Genomic DNA, 19,802 nt, shown 5'->3' with positions numbered 1-19,802 from the left:
AGGTCACGTGCAAAGCTTTGGCCTCAAAGGCAAAGAAAACGACACAAAGCTCCAACAATTGTCTATGGACTGTCTAACGTCTGGGCGAATTTGTTTTATCTTAATTTGTTTTTAGGTTTAATCAAAGGGTCTCTGCTTAAATACTTGAAAATAAAAAAAAATGGAAATAATAATAATGAATGAGCAGGTGTGCCCAAACTCTTGACTGTTATTGTACATCAGTGCTAAATATCAGTGGGTGAAGTATGTTCTTTAAAGTTAAATACCTAGTCACACTTCAATACTATATCATACATGCATGCATGCTTGGGTTACAATGTCATGAAAGGCAGTTTAAAAAAAGTAAATTATAATGTACTGGGTTTGTTTTGAGGCTCCATATGCTTGGCTGGCACAACTAAGCTAACCATTAACTCGGGGTCAAATCCTTGCAGCATATTGCAGATGAACTGTTTATTTACACCCAAATACATAATGTATTTAGTGCATTATGTCCAACCTAGCATCATACACATTCCCTGGACAGGGTGTGCATAAATATCAATGATGCCATAGTTTTTCTGAAAGAGAAGGTGGAAGCTTGGTGCCCAACAAATGAATGGTTATTGTGGTAATTTAGGAGTCTAAATCAGAGCTTCATTCCGTTTTATAAATCGTATTTATTGTCAAGTTTGAAACCCACAAAAAGAAACATAGAACTACATTAGTCCATTAGAAAACATAAAAAACATTTTATTGTCTGCAGTCAAATTGAGAGTTGCCAGAATGTTTGAAAACATGGTACACAGTCAATGAGTGGAAAACAGAGAGGTTTGCAACACCGTGTTTACATGTTGTCCTCATCCGAGTCATCTTCCTCCTCCAGGGATTCCTGTCAGAACAGAAATATGACAATAAGCCAACGCTAAAGAGAGCTTTTGTTATAACTATTACCAGAGGAAGAGTTACTTACTTTAGCGTATTTCTCTGCCTCCTCTTTGATGTCTTTCGGGACAAGCTCATGCCTTCCTTTGGTGACTAAAAGGAGAAATAAAAATATATAAATAAAGCAATTCCTCTTTTTTTACTGTTGATACACCATAAAAATCAAGGATAAGAAGCCCTCAAAAACATGTTGAATCTCACATTACACCAACATCTAAAAGGTACCAGAAGTGTTACAATAAACAACATTATCATATTATAATCTTAATTTAAAAATTATTTTGCAACATAAAAAATGGGCAGAATATATATTTTTAAAAATATGCAATAAAGCAATGAAAGGGGTTTTACGAGAAATGCCGCACTGAACACAAATGCAGTAGAGGAAAACTGAAAGGAAGTTTTAAGTATTAAAAATAATTTGCTCTGCACTTACACAATGAGAGAGAGAGAATTACATGTGCGCATCTTTAGTAAAGCTTATTAGTTTATTTACAAAAACAGCAAAGTTATCACCTCATTGCTGAGAAATATAAACATAGCTTTAAGTGGGAAAGCGGTTTTATTCAAAAAATTCACAGGGCTGAGGTTGAAAACCAGTTTCTATGCTCCTTAATGTTTCTGTGTGAGCAATTTCTGAACTATAAAGTTTCCACCTCAGTAAAAAAAAAAAGCTGCGAGTTTCAGTGCGAGCGCATACAAACACGCCTGCTTCATAATACAACATTAAAAAGCTATCTATGTGGCCAAACGGGTCACCCTCACCTTGTGGTGGTTTGGATTTTCAAGAGGAATGGGATACATGTTTATACATATACAGTTGCAGTCAAAATTATTCAACCACCTGGAGACGATAATTTACAAATGTTAACTTTTCTAAAGATATACCTAGAGTTTTTATTTTTTATTGCATCAATAATTTAGTGGCAATTTTAAAAGTGATAATGTCAAAATATAAATGTAATGCTTTTGAGTTATGGGATTAATACAGAAGTCATAATTATTCAAGTCCTATTCAGTACTGCTGTTTTATACCACTTTAGTTCACCCAAAAATGAAATTGATCTCATTAATGACTCACCCTAATGCCGTTCCACACCCGCAAGACCTTCGTTCATCTTCAGAACACAGTTTAAGATATTTTATATTTAGTCTGAGAGCGAATGCAAGTGTATGCACACTATACTGTCCATGTCCAGAAAGGGAATAAAAACATCATCAAAGTAGTCCATATGTGACATCAGTTAGTTCATTAGAATCTCTTGAAGCAGCGAAAATACATTTTGGCCCAAAAATAACAAAAACTACGACTTTATTCAGCATTGTCTTCTCTTCCATGTTTGTTTTCAGACCTCAAATAAAGATTAAAACGGTCATGAATCAGCGTAATGATTCATGATTCAGATCGCGTGTCAAACTGCTGAAATCACATGACATTGACGATCTGAATCATGAATCAATATGCCGATTCATAACTGTTCTAATTTTTATTTGAGGTTTGAAAACAAACTGTGAAGAGAAGAAAATTCTGAATAAAGTCATAGTTTTTGTTATTTTTGGACCAAAATGTATTTTCAATGCTTCAAGAGATTCTAACTAACTAACTGATGTCATATATGGACAACTTTGATGATGTTTTTATTCCCTTTCTGGAAATGGACAGTATAGTGTGCATTCACTTTCATACGCTCTCGGAATAAATATAAAAGCAACATTAGGGTGAGTCATTAATGACATAAATTTCATTTTTGAGTGAACTTTAATTGTATACTATGGTACACAATTGTGTAAAAAAAAAAACACATTTATGCCTTTGGAAACTATAACAAAACTACATTAGCTTGTGCCCATGCATGTGCTTAAGTTGAGTAGCAAATATGGCCAAGTCAAAAGAGTTCTCAAAAAAGCTTTAGAGAACAAATTATTTTATTACATTAGAAAGTCTATGACTACAAGAAGATTTCCAAAACACTAAAAGTTCCTAGGAGACACAGCTGGCAGCCTTATCCATATGTTTGTTGTAACAGAAAACCTTTGAGGGTGTTGAAGAAAAAACAGAATGAGGGAAATAAAAAGTTTGAGGTTATAAAGAATAAAACATGGGGGGGGGGGGGGGTTGAATAATTGCACATAAATGTTAGAGCCAATTAGATTTATTTCCCATCAACTTTACATTCTCAGAATGAAACTTTTTCTAATAGTTTACTGATGCCTTTGTTGAACTGTTTTCATAAAATGTTGTTCTCAAATCATTTTGACTGCAACTGTAGGTCAGATGTTCAGATATCGACTTAAAACCACATTTGAAAATGTCTCAGAACGGATGCAGAAAAACGGATCTTGTGCAGATTATTGTGTTTACACATGTGCAACAAATTTCGATCTATGTCAGATGGGTGTGTAAAAAAAATAAAAAAAATACTTAGAATATAAAAGCCTATAATTACCTTCTCCAACCCAGCTAAGCTCCAGCTCAAAGGCTTTGTCTTTTACCTCATCGTGAACGATATAGATACTGAAAAAAGATGAGAAAACAGTTATAAAATTAGATATGGCATGCTATACATGTTTTATTCAGGGCTCTTACAACCATGGACAACAGATTTTAAGGTCTGGAAAATTCACAGAAGCTAATTTCTATTGTGTATTATTTATACTCTGCTCTAAATTATAAATATATTGGTAAAATAAAAAATTGTAACTCTTTTTAGTGCGATCTCAATAAGATGATTTAACACTCGAAAAGTGCTCGAGTAACCTATCAATGCCTGAGAAAAGTCATGTAAAAGTCATCTGGTCATAAGGAGTGGGAACTCTGCTCATTAGTAGCCACCATTATTGTAAACTCAGCTGAGAAAAAAAAAATTCAGCTAAGCTTTGACCGTTAAAAGCTCAAGCACCAAAACTCAATATTAGTAGTTCGACTGGTTTGGTTGGTACATGGTTCATGGACCTCTACTGCTCTCTTGTGTTGACTATAAATGATGCATTAGATTTTTAGGTCTTCTCCAGTTTAAGTTAGAAATAAAACACACTCACATTTTTGCCACTTCCTTCACCAGTTCTCTGCACGTCATTTCTTTCATCTGAAATAAATTAAAATGACAAGATTTAACCTTTTCAAGTTTATTCACTTTAATCTGTGGACATTAACGTGAACACACTGATAAAGGAATCTAGTATTGTAATTGTTTTGAAATTACATCTGATGGGATAATCTTCTAATTCAAATCTTCTGTTACTTCTTTAAGACTTTTTTTATATGGTGTGGCCCTGCAGTACTGAAAGTAGCTGACTCTTGTTTGAGCATGTTCCAAAGAAAGCCTGCCAAACATGCTTCCACTAAACATCACAGCTGTAGTGTTAGGGGTAAAGGTCTGAATGAGTGTGCTAACAAATGAAAGACAATGAGATGTCAATAAACCTCTGTTTGACAACCCTGGAGAATAGAGATAGTATGAAGACTTGTAAATGTACAGTAGCGTTCAAAAGTTTGGGGGGTGGAATGTCTTTTTAAAGAGTTAGTTCGCCCAAAATGAAAATGATACCATATGCCATTATCCCATATCCCTTAACCCCTCAAGCCATCCTAGTTGTATATGATTTTCTTCTTTCAGTCAAACTCAAACACAAACAGAGTTGTATTAAAAAATATCCTGGCTCTTCCAAGCTTTATAATGAGAGTGAATGGTACAATACATTTTTTTAAGGCCAAAAAAGCTCACCCATCCATCATAAAAGTAATCCTTCAGGGGGGTTAATAAAGGCCTTTTGAAGCAAAGTGATGTGTTTTTGAACACATAAAATATCCATATTTGTAACTTTATAAACCATAATCACTGGCTTCTGGTAGCAGCCATACATGAGTCTAGTTCGGGCAGAAGAGTAACCTCTGACACGACATACAGATAAACAAAACACCCGTAACATTAGAAATTGAAAACGAAAATGTCGGAGGGGCCTGAGCTTGTTGCCCAGCCCTATTTTCTTGAACTGCAAGAGCTACTCTCATCTAAACTTACGCTACTCCTTCATCCTACATTATTGGTCGGGTCAGAGGTAACTTTTCCATCTGAACTCGACTTGCATACGGCCATTACCGGAAGCTAGTGATTATAGTTTTTTTTTAATTATTATAAATATGGATTTTTTTTTACAAAAAAACTAACGGGTGATGGATGGGTGCGTTTTTTTGGGCTTCAAAATGTTATAAAGGATATTTTTAAAGAAAACTGTGTTTGGCTGAAAGAAGAAAGTCCTACACACCTAGGATTGTATGAAGGTGAATACATTAAGTGATCGTTTTCATTTTAGGAAGAACAGATCCCTTTAATATTTTTGAAAAATGTCTCTTATGCCAATTTATTATAATGGAATTTATTCCTGTGATGGAAAAGCTGAATTTCTTCATTGAAAGCCTTCAATGTCACATGATCCTTTAGAAATCCTTCTATTATGCTAATTTGCTACTAAAAAATGTATTATCAAATATTGAAAACATTTGTTCTGCTTAATAGTACTTAATAGTATACTTAATAGTAATTCATTGATGAATATAACGTTCAAAAGGACATAATTTATTTGAATTACAGCTACATTTCATCAATTTGATTAATTCTTGTTAAATAAGTTCATTTATAGACCCCAAACATTTGAACAGTAGTGTAAGATTAAATGTATGTGCTTATCTGAAAGCTCTTTACAAAATGCTGAATATATCTAGCTATAGACCTTATGTAACCCTGCCCCCTTTCAAATCTGCTCTCGTTGTGTTCTGTCTTCCAGTTTGTATTTCCACAGCATGAAGATAAGATCTGTGAATGATTTATGAATAAAATCTTGCCCATTTACTAGGATTTGTTATGACATCGGCTTCAAACATTACAATGCTCATGATAACTTTGGTTTTACTTTTTGTAGAGTTAATCTAATTATTCTTAAACAGCAAAACCATAGAAATATACTACTGCAAAAATTCTAAAGATGACTGTGCGCTTGTTTCTCTGATGCATAAGGTCTATATAATAAAGAACACTTACCTGTAGTTTCTCAATTTCTGTCTTGGCAGCTTGCTTGGCTTTTCCAATAGCACAGCCCCAGTAACCCTAATGAACACACACCAAACATCAATAACAAAAGGAAATACATGGACAGGAAGTTCAGGGTAGTGTAAACAATGCACAATATGCACTTATTACTGCACTACTGAAGGGGTTCACATGCATGTTGGACATTTTAACTGCCTTTCCATCATTGGCCACTCCATCTTGACCACATTAGGTAACATTGCAGTTCTGTTACATTTGCACTTACATTTGGCTACAGAACTAGTTTCATATACAGGCAGAAGGCTTTAAAACTCACAAATCCAGTAAAGGCCCTGTCCCAAATGGCACACTTCATGTGTACTTGCGGTCTTGTGTACTTACAAGACCATAGGGTCTCTCATATGTAATTGTAGGTTTCAGAACTGTGCTCACGAGTACCCCATTTGCAGCCCATAATAGCCCTCGATGCACACTTCTGCTGAAACCGCACTTAAGCGAGCTCTGCACCAAACTTCTATACGACAGCAGCATAATGTCATGAAAGTGTGAACTGCAAGGGCACCATTTGGGACCGAGTCAAACGTGTCAAATATAAAGATATTAATTCTGTAATTTACTCACCCTCACGAAAAAAAGACTTTTGTTTATTAAAATATTTTCAATAAAATCGGATAGATTTCCGTCTCTCTATAGAGTGGTGCAGGCATGACGTCAGAACCCGGAAGTAGAGGGTACCTGCAGGTACCCACATAAAAGTGGCTAAAACGGGTGGATTGTGACATTCCTAAAATTCACGGCTGGAGATGCGGGTGGATAAATAACTCCTTGCGGGCGGGTAGTAGCCCGGATGAAAAATATGTGCAATATTTCTATGTCTAAATTACCATTAGACATACGAGACAACGATATGCCATTTGACCCATCACGTCACAGACAGTGCGACTTTTATTTATACCTCTCATAGCCCAGATGGAGCGAGCGTTGCAAGAGTAGCTATGAAGTAAAGTAAGTAAAGTTGGTGAGTGAAGTATAAGTATATAAAATTGTTGACAATGAGTCTTTAAAGGCACTTTAGCCTGTTTCATTAGCCCATTCATGGGCACGACGCTGTTGTGATGTTGAAAGAGGTGGAAGCGAAAAAATAGAGCATTTTAATTGGAATGATTTTAGCGTGATTTATCAAGGATACGGATTGGGTAACAGGCCAAATATTAACAGGCCTGTGTGGGTGCGGATTTAATTTTGATATTTTCACGGGTCGGATCTGGTGCTGAACTTTGCGGGTACGGGTGGGGGCGGGTCTCCAAAAATGGACCCATGCAGGACTAGGATGTAAGTGTAATTCGGTATGGTAGTGTAATTCGCCACGAGATTTTTCAATTGGAGTAAAATAAAGCCTGTGTTAATCATAATTTGATAATACTGTGACATTTTGTTCTTTAATGTAGACTGCACACACACACACCCCAAGCGGTCTTACCTAATATCTTAAATATGCTTTCATAACTTCAGCAAAAATCACATTTTTCACTACGAGTGTAATTTACGTTGTAGAACAAAATGTCAACGCATCGTCAAATTATGTCTAGCTTTATTTTACTCAAATTGAAAACCCCCATTATAAAACCCCATTGGAAAAACTCAAAGAAACGAGCGGCGAATTAGACTTATGGGTTCTGACATCATACCTGCTCCACTCTATTGAAAGTCTGTTCACCCCATTCAAAACATTCATAAGAGATTGTATAAAAAAATATTTTTAATCAAGCGGTTTAATCCAAGTCTTCTGAAGAGACACGATCGATTTATATGAACAACAGATTGAATTTAGTCTTTTATTTACATATAAACACGGATCGCAAAAACAAAAGCTCAACAGTACTTTCCTGACGAGCGAAAACAAACCTCATTGGTTCTTGTATATGCTCAGTGGTGTAACATGCGAGAATGAACCTCATCACCACACGTTACTAAAAAAAAAAAAAAATATTTGTACATCATATAAAAGCAATTATGTCTCTTAAGAAGACTCAGATTAAACTGCTAGATTCATATTAGAGCTGCATGATTTGGGATAAATTGAGAATCACGATTTTTTGAGTAAAATGGAGATTGCGATTCTCCACGATTCTGAAGAAGAAGGGAAAAAAAACAGACAACTAAAGAAAATCCGGTACATGAAAACTAGAGGTTCTGACAAAACGGTCATTGCTTTAGTCTATTTAAAAAATCAATTAATTTGAACAAATTAAAAAAAAAATTGTTTGAATGGAGTCAATGCCTCATTCATCAAGACTTGTTTCGGTTTTGGATCACTCTGTATTTGTGAATACATTTTTAATTATTCAATGACAAACACTTTTTAAAGGGATAGTTCACCCAAAAATGAAAATTTTATGTTTATATGCTTTGAAGTTAAACCAAAATGATCGGTTTGTTTGAGAAACCGAACAGCATTTATATCATTTTTTACCCCAAATACAACACTATGTATAACAGCCACGAGCGCACCATCACTTACGCTGGGTGAGGTCAAATGTACGCTGTATGGGATATGTCAATGGGATACAAGCGGCGAAAGAGCCATGCTCGCGAGGCTGTTGGACAGTGTTGTATTTAGGGAAAAAAAATTATATACTGTTCGTTTTTTTTACACAAAACGATCGTTTCATGTCTTGAGACATCAATGTGTCGTCACGAGCCGCAGGGTTTAAGTTGAATTTGTTTGTGCATGTTTTTTTTTTTACTCTCATAAAATTACACCCCATTGACATGCATTATATAACTGGCACACTGCAACGGTTAACATCATATTTTCAATTTTGGGTGAACTATCCCTTTAAACACTCGTCGCCACCTCCTGGCGTAACAATAAACAATACAGTACATACAATGTCATAATCCTTTCAAAAGATGATTCATCCCAGTACAATTTTATCCTGTTATTTAAATGTTTGTAACACATAAAAAAACGACAACGCGTGGTTGAAAAGACTGTTTGTTCGCGAAGCTGCTTCATCCTACATTTATGGCAGCTGCTCTCTCCAGATCAGCACGAGCACAACGCAGATTTGAATGTTGCCGTGTGTGATGATCGTACTTTCAAAGGTTAGCCAAAGTCCCTAAATTATTTGATTTAAACAGCTTCACATCACAAGCGTCAGCAGAGCGTGAGCAGCACGTGTTTTTGATGTTCACTAACCAATGATAGCCATTACATCGGAAGCGGCCAGCCGGCCTTCTCATTAACATGGGTAGCGTCAAAACACACGTTGTTCACGCTCTGCTGACGCTTGCGATGTAAAATGGGCATAATAGACATAGCAGAATCATGCTCAATTAGGAATAAGATCCCGTGAGTGTTTGAATCGAGATCACAATCTCTTAATAATTCATCAAGTTTGAGTGAACAGACTTTCAATGGAGGGATAGAAATCTCTCAAATTTGATTAAAATATCATCATTTTTGTTCCCAAGACGAAAGTCTTACGGGTTTGGAATGACATGAGGGTGAATATTTAATGGCTAACCCTTTAAGTATTTAAAATACCCGATTAAGAGAGATCATTGATGCAAAGAGATCGCTTACGTATGAAATCCCAGAAGGGTCAACCATGTAGAGCTGTGCACCATCATCTTCATCATGAGATCCCAGAATGAAACTGACAGGTTAAAGAAAAAGAAACTTTAAACACACTAATAAAAAATATATATACTAAAAGAACGCTCTTACAAGTAACCAATATCTTGCATTATCGAAACTTTACAAAAGACCTACCTGCATCCAAAAGGCCTCACAGCGCTGTATAATGTGTAAGCATGGACATACATGGCCACTCTCTCTGCAAGATGCTGTTTGGAAAAGTATGAGGAATGTAAATCAGTGACCAGCATCTCATTGCAGACTTCACTGTTGTTATTAAAATAATTACCATTCTTTGTTTCATATACACAAATAATATGGATTCATTTGGCCTAACATTGATGCTTTTTTGTTGGTAATTTTAGAGTGAAGAAATAATTTACAGTGAGTAAATGAAGGTACAAAGTTAATTTTGGGACAATCTATTGCTTTACTATCCCTCTAACCTTCAGTGGGATGTCATGGCCATAATTGGAGCGGAAGTTTGAGGCCTCTTCTCTGGCCACTTCTGAGAGAGATCGTGCATCTGCTAGAAGACCAGCCACAGCCTAGAAGACATACAGACAGGGATTCATATACATGCAGAGATTTACTTGTTCAAACATTTGGAGATGGCTTTATTTTTATAAATGAAGAATTTTATTCAGCAAGGATGCATTAAAATGATTTTTAAAAATATATATTTCAGATAAATGCAGTTTTTTTTTAACTTTCTACTAAAAGAACCCCAAAAAATAATAATTATAAGAATATGTATGATAAAAGAAGAAATGTTCTGGAGCATCAAATTAGCATATTGCTAATGATTTCTGAAGGATCATATGAAACTGAAGACTGCAGGAATTGTCAGTAGCAGTATTAACATTAAGTGACATGGCATCTGACGCACAGGAGCCAATGGCACATGTCGCGACACACGCAGTGGCACTTCCGGTTCTCATTGGCATATGTCAGTGGATAGTGACATGTGTCGCGACACCCGCGGTGGCACTTCCGGTTCTCATTGGCATGTGTCACTGACACTGTCACGAAACGCTGACACTGGCAGTGACACTGAGTCGCGGAACATGTCGCTGTATGTGACACTCACTGGCAGATGAGCTGAACAACTATACTCACGTAATTGTGGCACAAAAGCCAAAATAAATATCCTATTTTCGTGACTTTTTACCCCTCTTAAATAAATGTTAATCTTACTTGTTAAATTTAGTAATATGTGTTAGTTTGTGACAAGCAGTATCTGAGTGGCATGTGCCACTGAATGATTTATGCAATGCCAATATTGGTGCCAATGTTGTTGATCACGCAAACTGCACGTCCTAGAAAACACGTACAAACCATCATAAGTCATTACAAGCATCTGTTACTGTAGTAAAGCTTTAATTTTGCATCATGCTGCACGCTCTCCTCTAGGTGTCAGTATAGCCAGCGCAAAGATACACCATAACTTAAGACAGTTGAGGAACATCAACTGGTGGTGCATTTGACATTTTGTTTGCAAGTTTGATGGTAGCAAAAACAGTATCTGATAGTATCAGAGTATGATATGTTAAGGCAAATTTGTAAATACTTTATCAAATTTATGTTTTGCATACTTAGGCCTACTCAGTCATGGCTTTAATATTTCACAACTAATTTTATGGAATTATGTAATGAGAAATAAACACAACTTTAAAAATGTGAACGCATTCCTTCTGGAGTTCCCTAAACGTCACACCATGGCAGACAGCAGCATGTGTAGGCAACTGGACGTGACACAACCCTATGGACACAATACACAGCGACATGTTCCGTGACAGTGTCAGTGACACATGCCACACATTCTAGTGACACATGCCATTATCCACTGATGTTAATGTTAATTAATTAACGTTAATGTTCCTCAACTGTCTTAAGTTATGGTGTATCTTTGCGCTGGCTATACTGACACCTAGAGGAGAGCGTGCAGCATGATGCAAAATTAAAGCTTTACTACAGTAACAGATGCTTGTAATGACTTATGATGGTTTGTACGTGTTTTCTAGGACGTGCAGTTTGCGTGATCAACAACATTGGCACCAATATTGGCATTGCATAAATCATTCAATGGCACATGCCACTCAGATACTGCTTGTCACAAACTAACACATATTACTAAATTTAACAAGTAAGATTAAGATTTATTTAAGAGGGGAAAAAAGTCACGAAAATAGGATATTTATTTTGGCTTTTGTGCCACAATTACGTGAGTATAGTTGTTCAGCTCATCTGCCAGTGAGTGTCACATACAGCGACATGTTCCGCGACTCAGTGTCACTGCCAGTGTCAGCGTTTCGTGACAGTGTCAGTGACACATGCCAATGAGAACCGGAAGTGCCACCGCGGGTGTCGCGACACATGTCACTATCCACTGACATATGCCAATGAGAACCGGAAGTGCCACTGCGTGTGTCGCGACATGTGCCATTGGCTCCTGTGCGTCAGATGCCATGTCACTTAATGTTAACACCGTCTCTCGGAATTGTGCTGAAAATTCAGCTTCGCCATTACAGGAATGCGATACATTATACAATATAATATAGCAGAAATCTGTTATTTTAAATTGCAGTAATATTAACAACATTACTGTTTTACAGATTTGCTATTTAAAGAAATTCAGCCATGCTGAGCAAGAGACTTATTTCAAAAGCATTACAAAATCTTAATATTTCCAAAATTTTGAACACCAGTGTATAGGTTTAGAATGCACAGTGTCCAAATAATCACATGGATGTAATTGCTTTTACAGTACAATCAAGGAACGTTAGCATTTCAGGAGACACAATCTAAAAAAAAAATCACTGCCATCAGTTTAATCCAAGTATGCAAACTCAAATATTGTATAGGGTATTTTACAAGTTACTGAGCACGTTATGTGAATTTGTTTGCTCAATGTTCTCACCATTCCAACATGCCGATCAATATTGAAGATGCGTTTATTGGAGCCCTGCTCATACAACTTGGACAGCACCAACTTCTCTACGCCGAACACAACTCCATCTTTGCAGCGGATGCCGATTGCCGTGCTGATGAACGATAAAAGCATTTTTAAACACAAATTATTAAATTAATCTTCTTAATATGAACCCCGAGTTTGATTAGACATCAAATGCAAAACAAATATCACATTAAAATGAATGTGGTAAAGCCTTTCAGAACGGCATATTAAAATGTTTGCTTAGATTATTAAATGTGTAATAGTGGTTAATTGATTACCTGCTATTTTCTACAGCCTTTATGGCATATTCGACCTGAAATACCCTTCCATCAGGTGAGAAGGTTGAGGCGGATAAATCATACTGGGTGGGGGAGAAGAGAGCTGTTGTCAAAATTATTCATTGTATTCATTTAATATAAATAAACAATTAAAATCGTTTTATCCCTGCAAAAATAAAGACAACACTCGGCATAAATTATGAGGTTAAAACAGCTTTCGCAGTGCACATCGATTTTACTTTCACTTTGCCTGCTTAGTGACTTTTCATTTGAACTGCTATCATTCATTGTTAGCGAGCAGTGACTCAGCAGGGGCAAAATAGTGCAGAAAACACACAACTAAAACATGTACATGAAATTACCTTAAGATACTTATGAATGAAAACACTTAATTAACTTTAATTGGGTTGAAGCTAAATAAAACACACTAATAGAGATCCTGCACACTAGCAGTAGCTTATTAGCTTCAGAATGACACAGACATACACGCACTACGTAATTAATCGCTCTTTCTTCATTACATCTTATTCAAACTCTATGATACATTTTGTATTACTAAATCCACTCACCCCGGTCCCAATGGAGCTCATTTTAACTGACTGTGATAAACTATAAACGTTAGTGACGATAAGTGTTGAGCATTAGCAGCCGCAGACTCTACAGCGCGTCGGCTCTCCCTCTGCTACATCCAATCAACGAGCTCTGTGATTGGACAAAATATCGACCAATAAGATCCTCTCGAAGGACAAGAGCCGCAGTTTTCACAATAAAAGTGGAATACTAAAAAAGAAGTATAATTTACTGAGATAAATAACGTTTCTTTTTTTTAGCTGAGAAATATTTATAAAAATACATTTACATTTACAGAGTTTTCGAGTATACATGAGAGTAGGCTACACAAAATGTTATGTAGGTAATGTAGATATGGTTTACCATTAAAATTACAAATATTTGTATCTTGTAGTGGGCTTAACCCTTAGCAGTTGAGGTTTGTATCCAAAATGACCGACCGTGTAACCCAAAACTGATACCTAATGGAATTCTTGTTTAGTATTCTCGCTTTTTCCATTTATTTCTTTACAAATGATCAACGTAACAATTAAATTCACGTTTATTTCTAACGTTTATTAATGTAAGATTTTTAGAGTATATGGCATGTCTCCATTTGCTTTAATGACATCAACAGCACTCACTTTATTTTACACCAAAAACTTACTTTTTATTTATTTATATTTACTTATAATAATATTTTTGAAATAGTGTAATGTATAAAAATGTTTAGAAATTCAACGTATATATATTTTTTGTACTTTAACTTCAAACTATTAATTGAACCATACTTATATACAATTCTAGACATTCATGAATTACGTACAAGTAAACCAGTGGTGTTGCTTTGTCCTCAACTGTCCCAATGTACAAAATGTTTCATAAAATAATTGGAAATACACAACAGAGTACCATAAATGGAATGTTGTACTTTATTACATACAAATAGAAAGAAGTCAGTCAAAAATGAGTCTTTTCCCTTCAGAACAGCTGTTGCTGACAGACTGCATATGGCCAAGACAAAAGAGGGAAAGAGAAAAAGGCATTTCATTACAACTCATTTCCAGCTTATATGCACAACACTCAATACTCCTACCACCACCACTCCAAAATAAACTATTCCAATGCTACAACTGATTCAGGCATGCGAAACCCCTTATTATTGACACATGAATCACATTCACAACAAAAGCCTCCATGGCTATTTTTCACACTAAAGATTCTTCAAATCTACTGGACCATCAGTGGTCAGTATGTTAAAGGCTCAGTCCAGAATCACACCAGCTGCTCTCTGTCACAGCTAAATTGGTTCTAACTCAAGTGTTGTGGATCATAGACATCCAGGCTACTGTAATCCCTGAGACACACACCCTGATATCTCTCATAGGGTGGGACATCTTTAACTTCCATCTCCTGTCTGATATCGGGTTACACTAGCACAGACAAGCACTCTAATGTGCTCATTATGTAAATAAACGCAGGTGTACAATAGAATCATGACGGACATCAGGTAAGCTGGATATATTTTCATAGGCACAGGAGGTAGGTAATCATTTGCACTCAGGGTGACTGATGGAAGATGTGACTGAAAGGAAGCCAGGGCCCGAATTTGCTTAGATATTTCTGAATCCATTAAAAGAGACACCCACAACTATGATTATGGCAGATATTGTAAAGTACTTCAAATCCCCTCCCGAAAATACATGCTACATCCATTGTAAGAATTCCTCATTTGATAAAACACAAGCATAACTTAAGTTGGTGGGGGGGGGGGGGGGGGGGGGGCATAAAATACAATAATAATAAAAAAGAAATACAATAAAATAAAAATAAATGAAGAAATTATTTGATAATTATATTTGGTAATGATAATAGAATAGAAACAACACACTTTTCTTTAAGACTTGCTCTATGATGTTATTTTCATGACAATTAACCACATTGTCCTTGCAAATTTGTATTACCACAACATGGTATAGGTATAGGTATCCAATTATTCTCAATTGTAATTAATGTAATACCTTTCTTTTGTTTGATTTTGGGGTGAAGAGATTACAATTCTTGAAAAACTTTCCCTTCCCAAGAGTTAAAAATCAGGCCATGTTCCTTTAAATAAAAAGAACATGGCTTTTAATTCAGACATTGAGCTGTAAAATTAGCTAAAGACATTGTTGTAAATTAAAGCGGAAGACAGACTTGTTTCAGTGTTTGGGATGTGTAACTGCTCATTCTTTTGTTAAAGTGGAATATGATATTGCTAAGGAATGCAACAACAAAAAATACAATCATGCGCTTTAAAATATGCATAAGAATGCATATGCATACCAAATAAGGATAAAGCAATGTTATGTATTACGGATGGACACCATTACACTTCAGTCATGCTAAATTCTTCTGTTTCCACTTTAGGTTATTGTGCATTTGCATTGATTGATTTCAGCCATAATATAAAGAGCTCTGGGCACTCAAATATTCTTCTGCATATTATTTCAAGATTAATGGCCCCTGTTGGGTTAATGTGCATGAGGTGAATGATTATGAAGCCATTTTAAGACACAAAAAGGTTTTGGATTAGAGTAAAGACATTTTGAGAAAGAAAACAAATGACATACAGGTGGGATAAATATGTGAATCATACAATAAGTGTCTATTTCACACAAATCAAAAGAAGAAATTAGATTTTGCATAAAGAAAAAAAAAAGAAAAAAACAATTAGGACCATTGATTATTTTCATGGCAATCAAGCACATTTTCATTTATAAAATTTCTGTTAAACTATTTTTTTGTGTGCAATTTATTATATTATACAATATTTTAAAAAAATATTACAATAAAAAATACAGTAATAAGAATTAGCTGTTAAAACATGCTTAATTGTCAATAAATTAATACTGGGGGAAAAAATGAAACTCATAATAACATAATAAAACAAATGAAAAAAAGCAAAACCTCTCTTTTTTCTGCTTGATTTAAGTGTGAAATAAGACATAGACATGTTGACAGGTTTTGTGAGATTCACCCAACTTTATATAAGCTGGACCCAATGTTTGTATTGCACATGATGCGTCTCAATGTTTTAACCTCCCCGACAAAATAAAATAATCCAATTTAAAAAACAAAAATTGCAAACTAAAAACCCAAGCATGTGGGATGAAGACGTCTCGTTTTCAGATCTGCAGTACGAGCCCAGCGGCAGAGATGTTGTCTCCTCCTCCGGCAGTCTGGTACACCTCTGTACACACCAGCACAGGAGCCACGCAAATCTCATAGCCGTTCTCATCCCAGCAGGAAACCGGTCGAGATTCCCGAAGCGGGATTCTCTGACTTCCTTCCCGCCTGCTGATGGAGAACGACTCGTCCATGATCAGACGCGCTTTACTGAGATCGATGTCCGGCGAGCCGCAGACGTGCCGGTTGGCAGTCAGGGAGGCTTTGGCCGTGGCCGACATAGTGTTCTTCCACTGGGAGCCGCGTTTGACGATGATGGCCTGGAAAGCGAGCGTGTGGACGTGAAGGCGGGTGAGCGGCCGACCCGTCCCGGCCTCAAGGTGCCGCTGGTTTACTAAGCGGTAGAGTTCTCGCATCTGGTCCAGCACCGTAGCTACGCGAGGGTTGGGGTCGGAAAGCACGGTCAAGTTGCTGCCGCGGAAAAGGCTCAAGAGATTGGGCAGCTCTTGCTCGTTCATGCCCAAAGAGTCGGCGTGAGGAAGAACAAACTCTAGCAGATCTAACATCAGACTTTCTTCCACAAAGCTGGCCATCTCAAAATGGACTGCGGTCTGCGGGGACGCAGAAGACAGCATCTGTGCCAACCTTCCCAGCAAAGCCTCACGCTCTCCTGTAGGAAAGAGATGGTTATTACGGAATCTCTCAACCAATATAGAAGAAATCCTGCTTAAAGGGATAGTTCACCCAAAAATTAAATGTTGTCATAATTTACTCACCCTCATGTTGTTCCAAACCTGTATGAGTTTCTTTCAGACAGTTGATGGTACCCATTGACTTCCATAGTAGGAAAAACATACTTCCATACCATGGAAGTCAGTGGGTGCTGTTAAAGGGAAGTTCACCTAAAGTTCACCTAAAAATTTAATTTATGTCACTAATGACTCACCCTAATGTCGTTCCACACCCATAAGTCCTCCGTTCATCTTCGGAACACAGTTTATGATATTTTATATTTAGTCCGAGAGATTCCTTCTCTCCATTGAAAACGTATGCACAGTATAATGTTCCTTTTTACAGAAGGACCAGAAAGGGAATAAAAACATCATCAAAGTAGTCCATATGTGACATCAGTTAGTTCATTAGAATCTCTTGAAGCATTGAAAATACATTTTGGTCCAAAAATAACAAAAACTACGACTTTATTCAGCATTGTCTTCTCTTCCGTGTTTGTTTTCAAACCTCAAATAAAGATTTGAACGGTCATGCTATTGGATACATCTAACTGATGCTATCTAATTCAGTCACTGACTGTAGTACATGGCAGTAGCTTTCAGCCAGGAGAAGATGTCGTCAGGTGGCGTCCAACTTTCATGGGATGTTTCAACCCTGAACCACAACACCCTCCAGTTGGCGGGTCGGCAGTGGTGGCCAGTCACTGCCCACCTCCTCCTGGCCCCCAGCTCAACTCCTCCCTCCTACTCCAGAGCCAGCAAGACGCTCTTTCTGCTGCCTCACCCAACCTACGAACAGCTACCTTCCTTTCCCTACCTGCCAAACCCAGAGCTGTGAGTGTTTTCCACACAGACTGTGCCGGGAAACCCCTACACCCGACCTCAACCGGGAATAGCCAGGTCTGCCACCCTTTGGCCCTACACTGCTCAACGAGGTCCTGATACTTGGTGGCTTTCCGCTCGTAGGCCTCCTCGCACCCGTCTTCCCATGGAACCGTCGGTTCAATCAAGATTAGCTTCCTTGCCTCCTCCGACCATAAGAACCATGTCTGGCCTCAACTGTGTTTGCACAACCTGGGGGAAGACTAGTTTCCTTCCCAGGTCCACCCTCATCTCCCAGGATTGTGCTGCTTGCAAGAGGCTCTTCTTAATCTTCTTGGGGGCTGGTGGTTTCTCCCCCTCTCTGATGAACTGAATGGCTGTTACCGGCCTTATAATGGTCTGGCGCTTTTTCTGCCTCTCCCGCTCCAAGATGTCAGCCAGTGCACTGAGGACGTTGTCATGTCGCCACCTGTATCTTCCTTGGCTAAGAGCTGTTTTGCATCCTGCCAGTATATGCGCCATTGTTCCCCTCCCTCCGCATAGCCTACACAATGGGTCCTCCCTCATTCCCCATCTGTGGAGGTTTGTTGGTGATGGAAGGGTGTCATACACTGAACGGAGCAGGAAGGAGATACGAAAAGGCTCCAGTCTCCAGATCTCAGACCACGTGATCTTCCGCTTTGGCAGGTCCCACTTTGTCCAGGCACCTTGCACACCGAGTTCGACAGCCCTAGACTTGCGCCTTTCTTCCTCCAGGTGTCGGACCTCAGCTTGAATCATGACCCTCCTCTGCTTTGGGTCTGCTTTTCCCCATTGCTGGAAGTGAGTGGATCCGAGTCCTTGCCTCCCTACGCATGGGTTCCCGATGATGTCCTTCAGCTTTAATGTGCTTTCAGCTTGTGCCACTGATGTGCCAGCCGCCCATTTGCGTCCTGATCTCGTCGTGACGCCTGCTCTTCTGACTTTTTCATCGGTGGAGTCTTGGTACATTATCACAACCCGGCACTTTGCCACCTTGAACTCTTCCACCACTGATGAAAGGGGTAGTTGTATCTGACCAGACCTGGTGTAAAGCCCTACTGACGTGAAGCTTGGTGGAATTCCAAGCCACTTGCGAAGGTGTTTGTTCACTCGTCTCTCGACTCCTTCCACTGTTGTCATAGGTACTTCATAGATTGTAAGTAGCCACATGAGTCGTGGTAGCAGGCCGTGCTGGAAGAGCCAGGCCTTAAACTTTCCTGGCAGCCCTGACCCCTCGATCTTACTCAGCCATGCATCTGCCTGTTTCTCTGTCCTAGAAACGTTGCATCTGTCGGTCAGGGATGCGTCATACCATTTCCCTAGGCACTTAATTGGGTTTTCCTCAATTGATGGTATCGTTTCCCCCTGTACTCGCAAGTGGAACTTGCTGGTCACTTCCCCCCTTCTGATTACCATACTTCTTGATTTCCTTGGCTTGAACTTCATTCGAGCCCATGTTGCCACATCATCAAGAGCCTTCAGGATCCGGATGAATTATTTGAATGAATTATGTTATTTTGGGCCCAAAATGTATTTTCGATGCTTCAAGAGATTCTAATGAACTAACTGATGACACATATGGACTACTTTGATGATGTTTTTATTCCCTTTCTGGACATGGACAGTATAGTGTGCATACACTTGGATACGCTCTCAGACTAA

The 19,802-nt window shown here is 37.9% G+C and overlaps 2 protein-coding genes across 2 annotated transcripts in view; both read right to left on the bottom strand.

The window, feature by feature from the left end:
* Positions 1-639: 639 nt before the first annotated feature.
* Positions 640-13,565, bottom strand: psma3 (proteasome 20S subunit alpha 3). Its single transcript, XM_067455906.1, has 11 exons — positions 13,419-13,565; positions 12,850-12,932; positions 12,536-12,659; positions 10,062-10,163; positions 9,751-9,824; positions 9,562-9,634; positions 5,964-6,029; positions 3,964-4,010; positions 3,372-3,439; positions 953-1,017; positions 640-871 (listed from the first exon to the last, which is right to left on the bottom strand). The coding sequence occupies exons 1-11, from the start codon at positions 13,437-13,439 to the stop codon at positions 827-829; spliced, it is 768 nt and encodes a 255-aa protein (XP_067312007.1). The 5' UTR covers positions 13,440-13,565; the 3' UTR covers positions 640-826.
* A 1,607-nt stretch (positions 13,566-15,172) lies between these two features.
* Positions 15,173-19,802, bottom strand: part of adpgk2 (ADP-dependent glucokinase 2) — a 70,719-nt gene continuing 66,089 nt past the window's right edge. The window contains exon 6 of the mRNA XM_067455905.1: positions 15,173-17,236. Within this exon, the coding sequence (XP_067312006.1) occupies positions 16,566-17,236 (671 nt within the window). The 3' untranslated portion in view covers positions 15,173-16,565. The remainder of the gene's footprint in view (positions 17,237-19,802) is intronic.

Source organism: Pseudorasbora parva, chromosome 10 (assembly GCF_024679245.1).
Source record: "Pseudorasbora parva isolate DD20220531a chromosome 10, ASM2467924v1, whole genome shotgun sequence".
Taxonomy (NCBI): domain Eukaryota; kingdom Metazoa; phylum Chordata; class Actinopteri; order Cypriniformes; family Gobionidae; genus Pseudorasbora; species Pseudorasbora parva.
This window is presented reverse-complemented; position numbering and strand designations above follow the sequence as displayed.